Source organism: Thalassophryne amazonica, chromosome 16 (genome assembly GCF_902500255.1).
Source record: "Thalassophryne amazonica chromosome 16, fThaAma1.1, whole genome shotgun sequence".
Lineage (NCBI taxonomy): Eukaryota > Metazoa > Chordata > Actinopteri > Batrachoidiformes > Batrachoididae > Thalassophryne > Thalassophryne amazonica.
The window spans coordinates 45,093,145-45,107,680 of record NC_047118.1 but is presented as its reverse complement, the minus strand read 5'-3'; the positions used below and the strand labels follow the sequence as shown (position 1 = coordinate 45,107,680).

Genomic DNA, 14,536 nt, shown 5'->3' with positions numbered 1-14,536 from the left:
TGGGAAACAAGGTACCAGTAGATTCAGTAGATTCTCACAAATCCAACAAGACCAAGCATTCATGATATGCACACTCTTAAGGCTATGAAATTGGGCTATTAGTAAAAAAAAAGTAGAAAAGGGGGTGTTCACAATAATAGTAGCATCTGCTGTTGACACTACAAACTCAAAACTATTATGTTCAAACTGCTTTTTTAGCAATCCTGTGAATCACTAAACTAGTATTTAGTTGTATAACCACAGTTTTTCATGATTTCTTCACATCTGCGAGGCATTAATTTTGTTGGTTTGGAACCAAGATTTTGCTCGTTTACTAGTGTGCTTGGGGTCATTGTCTTGTTGAAACACCCATTTCAAGGACATGTCCTCTTCAGCATAAGGCAACATGACCTCTTCAAGTATTTTGACATATCTAAACTTATCCATGATACCTGGTATGCGATATATAGGCCCAACACCATAGTAGGAGAAACATGCCCATATCATGATGCTTGCACCACCATGCTTCACTGTCTTCACTGTGAACTGTGGCTTGAATTCAGAGTTTGGGGGTTGTCTCACAAACTGTCTGCAGCCCTTGAAACCAGAAAGAATAATTTTACTCTCATCAGTCCACAAAATATTCCTCCATTTCTCTTTAGGCCAGTTGATGTGTTCTTTGGCAAATTGTAGCCTCTTCTGCACGTCTTTTATTTAACAGAGGGACTTTGTGGGGGATTCTTGCAAATAAATTAGCTTCACACAGGCGTCTTCTAACTGTCACAGCACTTACACTTGTCTTTGATCATCCTGGAGCTGATCAGTGGATGAGCCTTTGCCATTCTGGTTATTCTTCTATCCATTTTGATGGTTGTTTTCCATTTTCTTCCATGCGTCTCTTGTTTTTTTTTTTTGTCCATTTTAAAGCATTGGAGATCATTGTAGATGAACAGCCTACAATATTGTGCACCTGCGTATACGTTTTCCTCTCTCCAATCAACTTTTTAATCAAACTACACTGTTCTTCTGAACAATGTCTTGAACGTCCCATTTCCCTCAGGCTTTCAAAGAGAAAAGCATGTTCAACAGGTGCTGGCTTCATCCTTACATAGGGGACACCTGAGTCACACTTGTTTGTTCCACAAAATTGACAAACTCACTGACTGAATGCCACTCGACTATTATTGTGAACACCCCCTTTTCTACTTTTTTTTTTACTAATAGCCCAATTTCATAGACTTAAGAGTGTGCATGTCATGAATGCTTGGTCTTGTTGGATTTGTGAGAATCTACTGAATCTACTGGTACCTTGTTTCCCATGTAACAATAAGAAATATACTCAAAACCTGGATTAATCTTTTTAGTCACAAAGCACTACTATTATTCTGAACACTACTGTACATATTGACATCCTTTTGAATAACACAAAAAAAACACATTTTTTCCTGTTTTCTTCAGATAAGTTGGGTTGATGTCTTTCCAATCAGTTACAAAAGGCTGTAACTTCTTAAAGGTATAATGCCACTGGGTTTTTTAAGATATAAGTCATTAAAATAATTTTCTTTGGGATCACTACAATTTTATTCATTAGCATTTAGTTAAGGAATTCATAATATGATATTGCCAATATGATCAAAATTCATGCTGTCTGGAAACAATTTAAAATTTCAGAATCAGAATCACCTTTATTGTCATTGCACAGAAAACTTGTGCATCCTCAAAAACAATGCCCACCCTCACACATAACGTACCCACACACATACTTCAATAAGTATTAAGAACATCAGGAGATTGGGGGGGCGAGCTCAGAGACCTCTAAATTACACCATTCCAGTTAGACATTTGTCTCATATTGCACTGTCCCCAAAAAACATAACTCATATTGCACTGATCCCACATTATCATTGTCCCATATTGCACTTATCCCATGCTGCACATGTCCCATATTGTACATATCCCTCTAAAACATCAATTAACATTTAAAATACCCAACTTTAATAAAAACCCTTAAATAGATTAAAAAAAAAAAACAATCCAACATTAACATTAACATTACTGCAATTCTCTGTGTGTTGGTCTTAATCAGTCGTCTCTGTATCGCCTCCACATGGTGCAAAATGCAGCTGCGCGTCTGCTCACTGGAGCCAAACGGCACCAACACATTTCTCCTGTTTTATCTTCACTGCACTGGTTACCTGTTGCTTTTAGAATTGATTTTAAGATTTTGTTGCTTGTTTTTAAATCAATTCATGGTCAAGCCCCATTCTATTTATCTGATATGCTGTCATTGCACACTCCAGGAAGAGCCCTCCACTCCACGGACCAGAGTTTACTGGTCTGTCCCAGGTCTAAGCTGAAGACCAGGGGAGACAGAGCCTTTGCTGTTGCGTGGCCCAAGCTCTGGAACTCTCTGCCATTAAATGTCCGACTGGCTCCTTCAATTGACTCTTTTAAGACTCTTTTAAAGACACATCTTTTTGCACTGGCTTTTAACACAAGATGAGCTGAATACTGCCACATCTTTTATTGTTTTGTTGATTATTTTGTTCTTGTATTTAACTAATATAATTTTAATTCCTTTTATTGTACAGCACTTTGGGGCAGTGTTGACTGTTTGTAAATGTGCTTTATAAATAAACTTGACCTTGACCTTGACCATTAATAAATATACCTAAAAGTTAAAAATAGTTAAATAAAATACAAACATTACACATGTCCCCCTTGTTCTAATTAGAATAATACAATTGTTCTGACTGGAGCTGGGCATGTCTGTTCAGTTCTGTAACGGCTCTAGGAAAGAAGCTGTTTTTTAGCCTTGTGATGTTGGCTTTGAAGGTCTGATAATGCCTGCCGGATGGACGCAAAGAAAAAGGTGGTGTGAGGGGTATGTTCCATCTTGCAGAATACTGCTTGCTCAGTGGAGGCAGCGAGTCCTAAAAATATCATGCAAAGAGGGCAGAGGGAGACCAGTGATCTTTTCTGCCGTTCTTATGACTCGTCTGATGGATTCCTTGTTGTTTTCAGAGCAATTAGCAAACCATGCTGTAATGCAATAGCTTAAAATTTGAACTTCTTGAATTTCTCCCCCTGAGAAATCTCTTGAATAGCATCTCAAGAGATCAGATGCTATGACCAACATTTAGTAGATTTAAAAGTGATTTACAAGAAATCATTGGCCATCTCAAAGCCTTATGCATGTCCACACGTGCTTCCTCCTGTAGTCCGTCTGCATGACAGCGATAAAGGAAAAGACAACATTCACTATGGAATTTCCAACCCAATAAATATGGCCTCTTCATTAAAATGAGCTGTAATTTTGGCAACATGTACAAAAATAAACCAACATTATAATGCTTGGATTTCGGTAGAACCTAAATTTTCTCAGTTTGTGAAATTTGAGAAGGCCCTATAGCTTTAAGCATTGTCATGGCTGTCATAGATGGCTTCCCTCACTGATCTTCTTCCCTAATCACTCAATTTTTGAGAACTGCCTCCTCCAGAGAGGTTCACCATACAGTCCCACACTGTTTGTATTTCTTAATGATTTGGTGCGATTGAAGGCCAGCACGTGTTTGTGACTTGGAAATGTTGATGCACCCATCTCCTAACTGGTGGAAGATGTCAATTGCGGAGAAGACAGATAATATTAATTCTTTCACATGGATAAAGATGAGGGAGACTATAATCCTACATGGAAATGCCTAACTTTTCAATGTACCATGTCTGAGACAGCACTAAACGAAGTTCATCAGTGCTAATATGATTTAACAGCAGCCTGTCTGAGTGAGTCAGAACCTTCACCCTCTACAGCATTGCGCATCCATCAGTTGTTGTAAAAGTATAGACGCAGAGATAATGTTGCAGATACTAGCCAGCGTTCATTGTCAAGTATTTGGCTGGAGGTTAATGGAGACTGTCGCATCACGAACTGCAGCAAACGCTGAAATAAACGATGAAGCAGCCCTGAGCTGTGTTTGCTCTTCACTTCCAAACCTTCAACTGTGGGAACAGCAGCCAAACACGACATGAAAGATACAAAGGCAGCTGATCAAAGTGCAGGCCAGAGAGATGACATTCATATAAAATGATGTACAGCAAAAGTTTGGAAGCTCTCAGACACAGATATTTGAAATGTCTGAAAAGACTGTAGTGAAGGATAAAGAACTCAAAGCAGAGCCACTGGTAATGAAAGAATTCCTGGAGGGAGATAAATGAATAGATTTCTCTGTTGGGCAGTGTTTTTTTTATTGTTTCTTTCTCCTTTCTTTGTCCTCTACATTGAATGTGTTGTATTTCCCTTATTTCTCTTCCTTGCACACACACACACACACACACACACACATGCAGGTGCACGTTTTTTTAATCGCCACCTTCGAACATGATTTTGTGTTCATCTGTGTCTCTCTTGCCTGTTTCTCAAAAACAATATATTTATAAAATAATATACCTAAATAGAAACCTTAATGTGTGTTCTGTACAGCCTTCATACTGATCAAGAAAAGATTCGCTGAGCATGATTGCTGCTTGGTTGCCTGCACATTCATGCTGTCTTTGGAACTGCTGGAAATACATTTTTTTTTATTTTTGTGTCAAATTATTTGAAAGACACTGTATCTTTCAAACAGTCCTGCCATAGACCGACGTCCTGTCCAAGGTGACTCCACATCACACCCTATTACTCCTGGTATAGGCTCCAGCTCCCCCGTGAACCTTGATTGGAGTAAGCGGGTATAGAAAATGGATGTATCTCTCAAATTCATTCATTCATTTTCTATTTCCATTTACTCCAATCAGAGGTCACAGGGGGGTAATAAATGAATAATGGACTGCATTTATATAGCACTTTTCCACCTGCATCAGACGCTCAAAGCGCTTTATAATTATGCCTCACATTCACCCATTCACAACAAACACACTCACACACCGATGTCAGGCTGCTGCCATGCATGGTGCTCACTACACACCAGGAGCAACTTGGGGATTAAGGACCTTGCCCAAGGGCCCTTAATGATTTTCCGGTCAGGCTGGGGTTTGAACCGAGGGATCCTCTGGTCTCAAGCCCAATACCTAACCACTAGACCATCACCTTCCCATCCTATGACTTCTGGGATGGAGCCTATCCCAAAAGTCATAGTGTGAGAGGCCGTGTACACCCTGTGCAGGATGCCAGTCTATCACAGGGCCACATATTTAACCAGGTTATTTCAAAAGTCGAGTTAGTCGAGATCTCTTTTGCAGTCGAGATCTGGACAATTCTAAAGTTTCTAATTCACTTAACCCCGGAGAAAAACCCACGCAAACACGGGGAGAACATGCAAACTGCACACAGAAATGCCACAGGCGGGAATCGAACCCATGACCTTGCTGTGAGGCAACAGTGCTAAGCACTAAGCCACCGACACACACCCCTACGGTCAATTTAACATTTCTGGTTCACCTAACATGCATGTCTTTGGAAGTGGGAGGGAGCTGGCGGACCTGGAGGGAGCTCACGCAAACACAGGAAGAACATGCAAACTCCACACATACAGAAAGGACAGGCCTGTCTCACGTTTTTTTTTGTTGTTGTTGTTGTTGTTGTTTTGTGCTCCTGTCATGAAACAAGTCACATTTTTGTGACATGGTTTTTTTATTTTACTATTTGTAACTCTACCCCATCCCCTAACCCTAACCTAACCCTCTCCCTTCCCCTAACCATAAGACACACACATCCCCGCCTGTCACCCCACATTTCTTCATGAAAATACAACGCTTTTTGTGACACAGGCATGAACCATAGATTAATTTACTTTTCATGATCCCATCACAAAATGGTGTGAGATTGGGTTGAAAGGACCATGTGGGAAGTGATCCTAGGACCTTCTTGCTTTGAAGCAACAGTGCTAACCACTAAACCACCATGCTGCCCTTGACACAAATTAAACCCCGATTTTGTATTTAGTCAGACTGGGCATTTTTTTTTCCTGTTAACAGCTAAATTAAATTGTCCTTCATTGTGTATCAGTAACACATTTTAGACTTCAAATTATTTGATTACCCCAAATTATTACAAAGTTCTCATTGATACAACTGAAAATTTTAACTGCAAATTATATATCTACTGTAACTTAGTAATGTGTCAACAATTCTTTTTATACAGATAAAAGAAAATGTGTTAAAAATCTGTAGTTACTCATTTGTCAACTTAGTGTCAGATGCTGAGGTAGTTCTGTTACACACACACACACACACACACACACACACACACACACACACACACACACACACACACACACACACACACACACACACACACACACACACACACACACACACACACACAGTGTCACCAGTCTTTGTCCATGGTATACTGTTACAAGCTTGAGGCTACATAGGACAATTTCTGTGAACATGCAACAGCCAGAACTATTAGTCATTATTGTTTAGATACACAAGATACATCGAACAAATCTAAAATGACAATCAGTTGAATTAACTGCTCTCGATTGACCTGCATCTGTTGTTTCAGTTTTGTTCTGTTGTAATTATATGTGTTTAGAAAATACAGTACAAATAAATTTGGTTGATATTTGGTTAGCTTAGTGATTAATAGAATAGACATTTTTGTTATCTAAATAACTGATCTCTTCTCTTGTTTTTGGAGTGGAAATAGGGAATCAATAAGAATGGGAATCAAAAATCTGAATATGTATTGGAATAGCTAAAATTAAAATGATAACCAACTCTGCAAATATCCTTTAAAATTAAAAGTTGAAGGTAAGTAATACCCTTTGGAACAATCAGAATGGGGACTTTGGGATACATCTCACAGTCTTGGTGATGAGTGTATCTAATCAGTCATTTTAATAAATGATAAAACAATCATTCCATGTAAAATACAGATTTAACAAGCGTCACACCCAGTCTCAGTATATGTGACTGATCCTGAATGTGGATCAGAGCCAAAGTACCTCAGATGGTGAAGGTGGAGGTTTAAAATGAGATTATAATTGATTGGTAGCCATTTACCGGCTTTTGCCTTATACCGCTGTCACACTAGAGGCCGAATGCCACCCAAATAAAAAGTTGATCATCATTTGAGCAAAGTCAGGGCACATTTGAAAGCCTCCAACAGCTATCTGAGCTGGCCAGCACCCTGGTGCATCCCATTTGGTGTGCTAAGAACATATTATGTGCAAAGTCTGAGTCTGTGGCACGCAATCATTATGTGCACTTGACATGAACATTGCGCAACCACACCGAAATCACTGTGTGTCACTGCGAGTCAAAGCGTCTTAGAGCCACAGAGCTGCACTTCGCTTCTGAAGGGGTGTTATATCCATAGTAAACCTTACATTACAGATATATTGTCATTCCCTCTCATGGGTTAGATAATGTATGTGAAATATCATGATCATCATAGCTGTAACACCACGTGCAGAAGTGCTGCATCGTGCTGGCACGCCGCAGCGCAGCTGATCTGAGTGTCACAGCTGTAATACACATATTATGACATACACACCATGTCACTCTGTAGGAGGACTGATGGTGCAGCTGTTTCGCCAGGACATTACGATGTAAATAAAAACAAAAACTCACTTTGGAATGCTCCAGATGTGTCTCGCAACACAGGGCAAACACCAGCCGGGAGCTGCAGCCTGTGATGAGCTCCCTCTCATCCTGGCTGCGCCATGAGGTGGCAACATCTGCTCACAAATGCCTCATCCACCACAAAATATATACCCAATATGATGTGTCAGCTTGCGGACCTGGACAGCGTGATGCACAGCCCCTCCGTGTGCCCCAAATCAATACATCACCGCGCTGTGTCCCGTCGCACAGTGCAGGGTGTCCGTCATGTGGGGCATACATGTTCATTCTGCCAGCACAGAGTCCCGCTGGAAGGTCAGTGTGCACGAGGGAGGGGGTGAGAGAGTGAGGCAGTGAGTGAGTGGATGTGTGAGTGAGTGACGACGTGCGTTTCACAGCTTTGACACATATGACATGAATCCAGGCCATACGTTGGTTGTATTTCGATATCCAGTATCGCCAGGTCTTGGGCAAGGGGCTCCTTTGCCATCCAGACTTGTTGGCATCAGGTGGCAATTGACTGCATTCGCCCAGCAGTCAGTGCACTTTATTTATGATCTTATTGCATTCTTACAGCATTCTGTGTCCTCATACTGTTTTCCAACTGCATTTGGACTGCGATTGTGCGCATACGCATGGGTGTGCACAAATCACTCGAGGCGGGAGCTGCCCACATTCTAAGTGGCCGTACGGCATTGATACACAGCTGTCCGAATGTCTGTACCTCCAGACTGTGACTCTGTGTTTGGCTTTTTCTCCCATTCAGCCTAATTTGGCTTTATTCATGCTGATTCTTGCTGAGTGTGAACCAGTAAGAATCTCTTGTCTATGACAGCACTGCGCGCACACACACACACAGCACAGTGGATCTGTTACCTGTTCTGTGCTCTATTAGCAGCAACTTTTCACCAAGCTGACCTCAAACACTGACTGACTGAGCAAACTTTCAGCACATCTAGTGATAAAAGCTCAACAGCCAGTGACCAGTCAGCACTCTTTTATCACCGGAAATCTTTCTAAACAGTCTTGGCATATGCTCTGAATACAAATTTAGATTTTTATCTGATTAAAAAGCAGCACCAGCAAAGTTCAGCTTTGCTTCACTGGGACTTTTTCAGATGGTGGTGGTTTGCTTGGGGGGAAAAGACAAATTAGGCTGCAGTGAAAATAAAAAACAGGCAAAAATACTGACATGTGAGCTGACATGCTGTCTCAGATCCATTTGGATATTACAAATTTGACAGAATCAACACAACAGAATGCGATCTGATGCAGTCCAGATTAGGGTGAGTGAAATTTGGACCCAATCCAGCGCATTGAACCCATGAAAATATTTACGCTCCAAAATATTTGATGATGTTGCATGATGTGTCCCAACTGCACAATAAAATTTAATGTAAAATGTTTAATACAGAATACAAATTATTTTATGGTCAACTGTTTGGAATTAAGCATGCAAATTATTATTGTGTTTTTCCATTTTGTACTCTTGGAACAATTAAGAAGATGCTTCTCTTCTGTTGCAGCCTCTTTGGTGGCTCATACGACCGATGTGTGTTACACTGCTTCTACCACAGTACTGAAGGGAAAAGTCTTGGTCAAAGTACCAGCTTGGTTGGGTTGATATTACATTGCTGCTTCTGTCACAGACAATTAGCAGTCAAGACAAGATTTGACTCATGAAATGTGGTGGGTTGGGGCACTATTTAATGCCATGGTCCTCTGTCTGATTAGATTAGATTATATAGAATTGTATTAAATGAAATGTGGTGGGTTGGGGCACTATTTAATGCCATGGTCCTCTGTCTGATTAGATTAGATTATATAGAATTGTATTACCCCTTGGGACGACTCTCTCAGGCAAATTGAGTTTCCAGCAGCATTGTACAGCAGCACACAGGGTAAGAAGCACAGAGATTATCAAAAGTGAAAGTAAAAACAAGAGTAAACAGAAATTTCTGACATCCGCCAATCTGGATCACCTCCAAAATTCAGTGGAGTTTTCCATGCCCTAATATCTATCTGTGGTGAAATTTTGGTGAGAATCCGTGAAGTAGATTTGACGTAATCCTTCAAAGCATATATTAAGTGAAATCTTGAGCCAGAATCCAGATTCAGATCCGGATCACCTCCACAATTTAATGGAGCCTTCCAACCCATAATATCAATCCATGGTGAAAATTGGGTGAGAATCCTTGAAGTAGTTTTGATGTAATCCTTCAAAAGTGTATATAAAGTGAAAGTTGATGCAGAATCTGGATCACCTCCAAAGTTTAATGGAGTCTTCCATGGCCTAATATCTATCGGTGGTGAAAATTTCATCAAAATCTGTGCAGTAGTTTTGGTGTGATCCTGCTAACAGCAATCCTTAAGGCCTATATAAACTGAAACTTAATCCAGAATCCGGATCACCTCCAAAATTGAATTCATATTCAGATTCAGTTTATTCTTACACCCTTAGGTAAAATTTGTTTACAGTGAGTCATCTCGTTTGGTAAACACACAACAAAACACAGTACTAGACAAAGCGACGACAATGCAAAAAAGTTAAAAGAACAACAAGGACGGCCCCAAAATAAAATAAAAGCAAGATAAGTTAAAACATCAATAGATAAAAAGTCTAAAAACATGTCATACCGAGCCAAAGGGATAATGGGTTCTTCCATGGCCTAATATCTATCTGTGGTGAAAATTTCATCAAAATCAATGCAGTAGTTTTCACGTAATCCTGCTAACAGACAGGCAGACAAATAAATAAATAAACAAGGATGATTTTATTACATCCTTGACAGATGTAACAATTTGTAAATATAAATACACAAATATAAATACCAGACATACTGATCGCTACTGGTTTACTGGCTATTACTGTTCCTCTCCTTCCCGTCCTCTGTCTTCCTGTTACTCCTCCTCCCCCTGAGTGAGGAGTTTTTCAGTCTGTTGATCCTGCACTTGGGAAGGAGCAGTTTGTGGCTGAAGAGGCTCATCTGGTTGCTGATGACAGTGTGCAGAGGGTGACTGTGTCATGATTATCCATTTATGTTGGTCTATACCACAGGAGAAAAGGGTCTTTTTAAATGAGGATTTTGGCAGAACTCTTCTATCGTGGTGACCACTGAACAGCTCAGCAAACAGTACAATTTTAGGGATTTGATGGTCAGCCATTCTGGATACATGACCAAATCCATCACAGTTGAATTTTTCTGAACATAGCCTCAATGCTGTTGAATTTAGCAGTTTCACAGACCTAAATGTTTGTGTTGAAATCACTACAAAAAATTTTAATAATGGTGTGGAGGCAACGCTGAGCAATTTTGAAGGTGTTCATCAAAGCAATAAGTCAACAGAGTCGCTGTGCCAAGAGAGTTGTAAGCACTGTACTTTTGTAGACCATTATTTTGTTTTCTTTCTTGAAAGACATGTTGCTTCATACACATTTGAAGAGTCTGTCTAGTGCACAAATTCCCTTGGCCAGTTGATGGTCTACCTCTTCATCTGTTTTGTCATCAAAAGAAATGATACAGCCCAGATAGGGTGAATTGTTCAACAGACTTTAGCACAGTCTGGCCAATCAAGATGGCTGGAGGATGGTAGTTCTATGGGGGTGCAGGCTTGTACAGGATGCCAGCCAACCTGAAGCTCGTCCAAGCCAAAGAATTTTGTATGAACACACAGTTACACAACACTGTTGTAAAATTGTTCACTGTTGAATACCAAACATTGTAGCTGCCAGATTCAAATGTAGAAGTTAATTGTAAACGAAGCACACTTTGGGGTGGTGATGGTTTGGAGGCTCAAGCTTGAGCTGGAGAATCCTTGGTTCAAATCTTCATCTGACCAGAATATATTTTTTTTCCATTTCCATGACAATTTAAAAAAAGGCTATTAAATAAATAAAGGAAAGGTCAGTGTGTTGATGCAAACCTTGTGCATGCACATACTGCATCTTAGGAGTCACTCAACTCACTCATTCATCTTCAACCGTTAACTCCAATTAAGGGTTGAGGGGGGCTGGAGCCTATCCCAGCAATCATAGAGCGTGAGGCGGGCCACATATAAACACAGGGCCACATATAGACAAACAAACACATTCACACCCACACGCACACCTACGGACAATATCCAATCCACCTAATCACGTGGGAGGAAGCCGGAGCATCCGGAGAGAACCCACGCAAACACGGGGAAAAGACGCAAACTCCACACAAAAAGGCCACAAGTGGGAATTGAACCCATGACCTTCTCGCTGTGAGGCAACAGTGCTAACCACTAACCACCGTGCTGCCCATCTTAAGAGTATGATCGTAATTTCAAGACATAAAAGGAGTGGTAGTGGCCAGTAAAACAGGCATTTTTAATCTCACCATTCTGGTTGCAGGAAATGTGTTTTTCGGTGCAACATGATATCTGCATCATAATGTCACTTATACCAGTTGTTTCCAAACCTGCTCCTCAGAGATCCCAAACCTGCAGATTTTTCATCTCTCTGCTCTGCCAAAAGCTCATTAGCTCATTTAGGTGTGCAGAACCAATCAGTTGATAACAGATACCTAACTGAGCCATTCAGATGTGAGTAGAGCAGATAGAGTGCAGGTTAGGATTTCCTGAGTACCAGGATTGGGAGCCGTTGACTTAAACCACATAATGACAAAGGATTATCTGTTCAATATAAGCTTTGGGTCGTCTCAACCCGTATCGGTTGTGTGTTGTTGGTGTTCCGAAGATATCCTATAACTGTGTTTTTCAGATGATATTTTTGATTACTTTGAACTTAATCTTGAACCAGTCGTCTCCAAAATATAATCATCTGGAGATACTCATCCAAGAAGTATTCCTGCATAATTCAGTGAAAGTCTGCTCACACATTCCTGAATTATTTTGTACAAAATCAGAAAAATGCACTAGTGATGATAATACTGTGGGTATTGAACAGGGTACAAATAAAACTAATTTAGCAGACATACTGATGTCTTTGTGTGTAATAATTTTCCAATGTGAACCCACTACACACTCAAGGAAAAAAAATTAATTTTTTAAATGGGACAATTTTAGGTTTTGCCTCTATGTTATCGGTTATTTTCATCTGTTATGCACGTTGTGGCTTTTTCCCCCCTTCTTCTTTGGTGTGATTTCTTTTGCATGAGGTCTGAAACCTGAGCCACTATTTTGTTTTTATTCCACACGGCGGGTAAGTTATGTACTAATTACCTCCTTTCCTTCTTCTTGTCTCTTCAGTGAACCAATGGCTCCTGAAGTAGAGGATAAAAAAGATGTGAAACGGCAGCGCCACAGGAGCAGAGACCAAATCTGTTCACGTCTATTTCACACTGCCAAGCTGAACTAAAACTGAGATAAACTGAGCAGAATGGAACGTAAAAAGAGATGTGCATCACTGACGAGATCTTAACTGCGACAAACTGATCTCAGCTCAGCTCCACTGACTGAACTCAAAACAATATATCACGAGCAGTACAGTTATGGATCACACTTTGAGTCCAAAGTGCCACACGGACCATAAGGATTTGTATATCTACACTGTATGGTGTTTGAATTTATTGTGTATCACACAGATGAGAAATTACAGTAATTCTTTGAACGGTTCTCAGTAGGATGGATGTTCCTGAATAAATCCCGGCAAAAGATGATTATTATGGAAAAGTTCATCCTGTGAGAAGATAAATTATTCAGTTGATGGGGAACGCTTTTGATGATAAAGAAAAAAATATGAGCTCATGATAAGAGCTAAAAAAAAAATCTGATATTTCTGGAAAGAAACAGTAAAAGAGTGCAACGTCTGGAGATTTCAAAGGGAATAGGTCACTCATTTTGTACGAGTTAACAAAATTTCACTTTTCTCCGAACCTATTAAAAAATAGCCACTTTGCATCGACTTCCTGCTTTACACTCAATTCTGTTTTGTACAAAAGACAAAGCAGGCAACCAGTGCAAGGAGACCGAAAACCTCATGGCTCAGTGTCGCTGGTGTTGTGGTTCTGCCATAATTCAAAACAGCTCCTTCTAAAGTGAGATATCAGCCAACTAAGATTACCACTGATTTTAAAATTCTGGAACACTGAAGTGAAGAATTCAGTGTCCCCAGTGGAATCCAGATTTACAAAATTATTTCTGTTATTTCAGAATGTAAAAATTACGTTCTGTGACATGTTCCCTGCAGTTAGCTCAGCAAACATATGATTAATGCAATCAGTCAGTGAGTGAGTGGATCTGCAGCAAACTCCATAAAAAACTACAGTACTTCATATTCAGTTCTGCAATTTTAGGTCCTGATAGATACAGTGAGGATCAGAGGATCAGCAGTGAAACTGTTGAACTTGCAGAGACATTCGCAGTGACAGTGACATACATATCTCTGGGTCCTCAGCTTTTGATGCCTGAAGAGCTTATAGACCAGCGGTGGGCAATGAGGGCCAAGACAGTGCAGGTTTTACTTGCAACCAGTCACCTCAGCTGCTGGGTTTGCTGATGAGCTTCTCCCTTGAACATAAACACCTGATCATCAATGAAATCACCTGCTGAGGTGAATGGTAGAAAGGGAAACCTGCAGTGTCTTGGCCCTTCATGGCACATGACTGCCCACCCCTGTTATAGAGTCATGATGTTGCTGTTTGGATATCTCTGCAGAAGAACAAGCATCCAAGTCTTTAGGGTCATCATGTTTCCTGTCTTGGTTGTGAGACTTGGACACCAGTCAGTAATCAGAGGTAATGACTGGTTGTCTTTGGTACAAGGTCTCTTCAGAGGATCCTTGTGTACCAACAGAATGACTTGCCCTGACCAGTGAACCTCCTATTTTGTGCCATCTTGGCAACTTTTTATACACAATGACCATAATGTAGAGACAGACAGTCCTACAAGTTGCTCATGAAGCCTTGTTGCTAATCCCATGGTCCAGGCTGCCACTAGAGGCCACTGTTGCTTATGTAACAATTGGAATGAGACAACCATAAAATGGGTGACCTATGGAAAT

General features: G+C 40.4%; 1 protein-coding gene across 2 annotated transcripts in view; it reads left to right on the top strand.

The window, feature by feature from the left end:
- LOC117527882 (carbonic anhydrase-related protein 10-like) overlaps positions 1-13,075 on the top strand; it is a 230,611-nt gene extending 217,536 nt beyond the window's left edge. For both annotated transcript variants that reach the window (XM_034190384.1, XM_034190385.1), the window contains one exon: positions 12,784-13,075. In XM_034190384.1, coding sequence (XP_034046275.1) covers positions 12,784-12,806 — 23 coding nt within the window. In that variant the 3' untranslated portion in view covers positions 12,807-13,075. The remainder of the gene's footprint in view (positions 1-12,783) is intronic.
- The last annotated feature ends 1,461 nt before the right edge of the window (positions 13,076-14,536 follow it).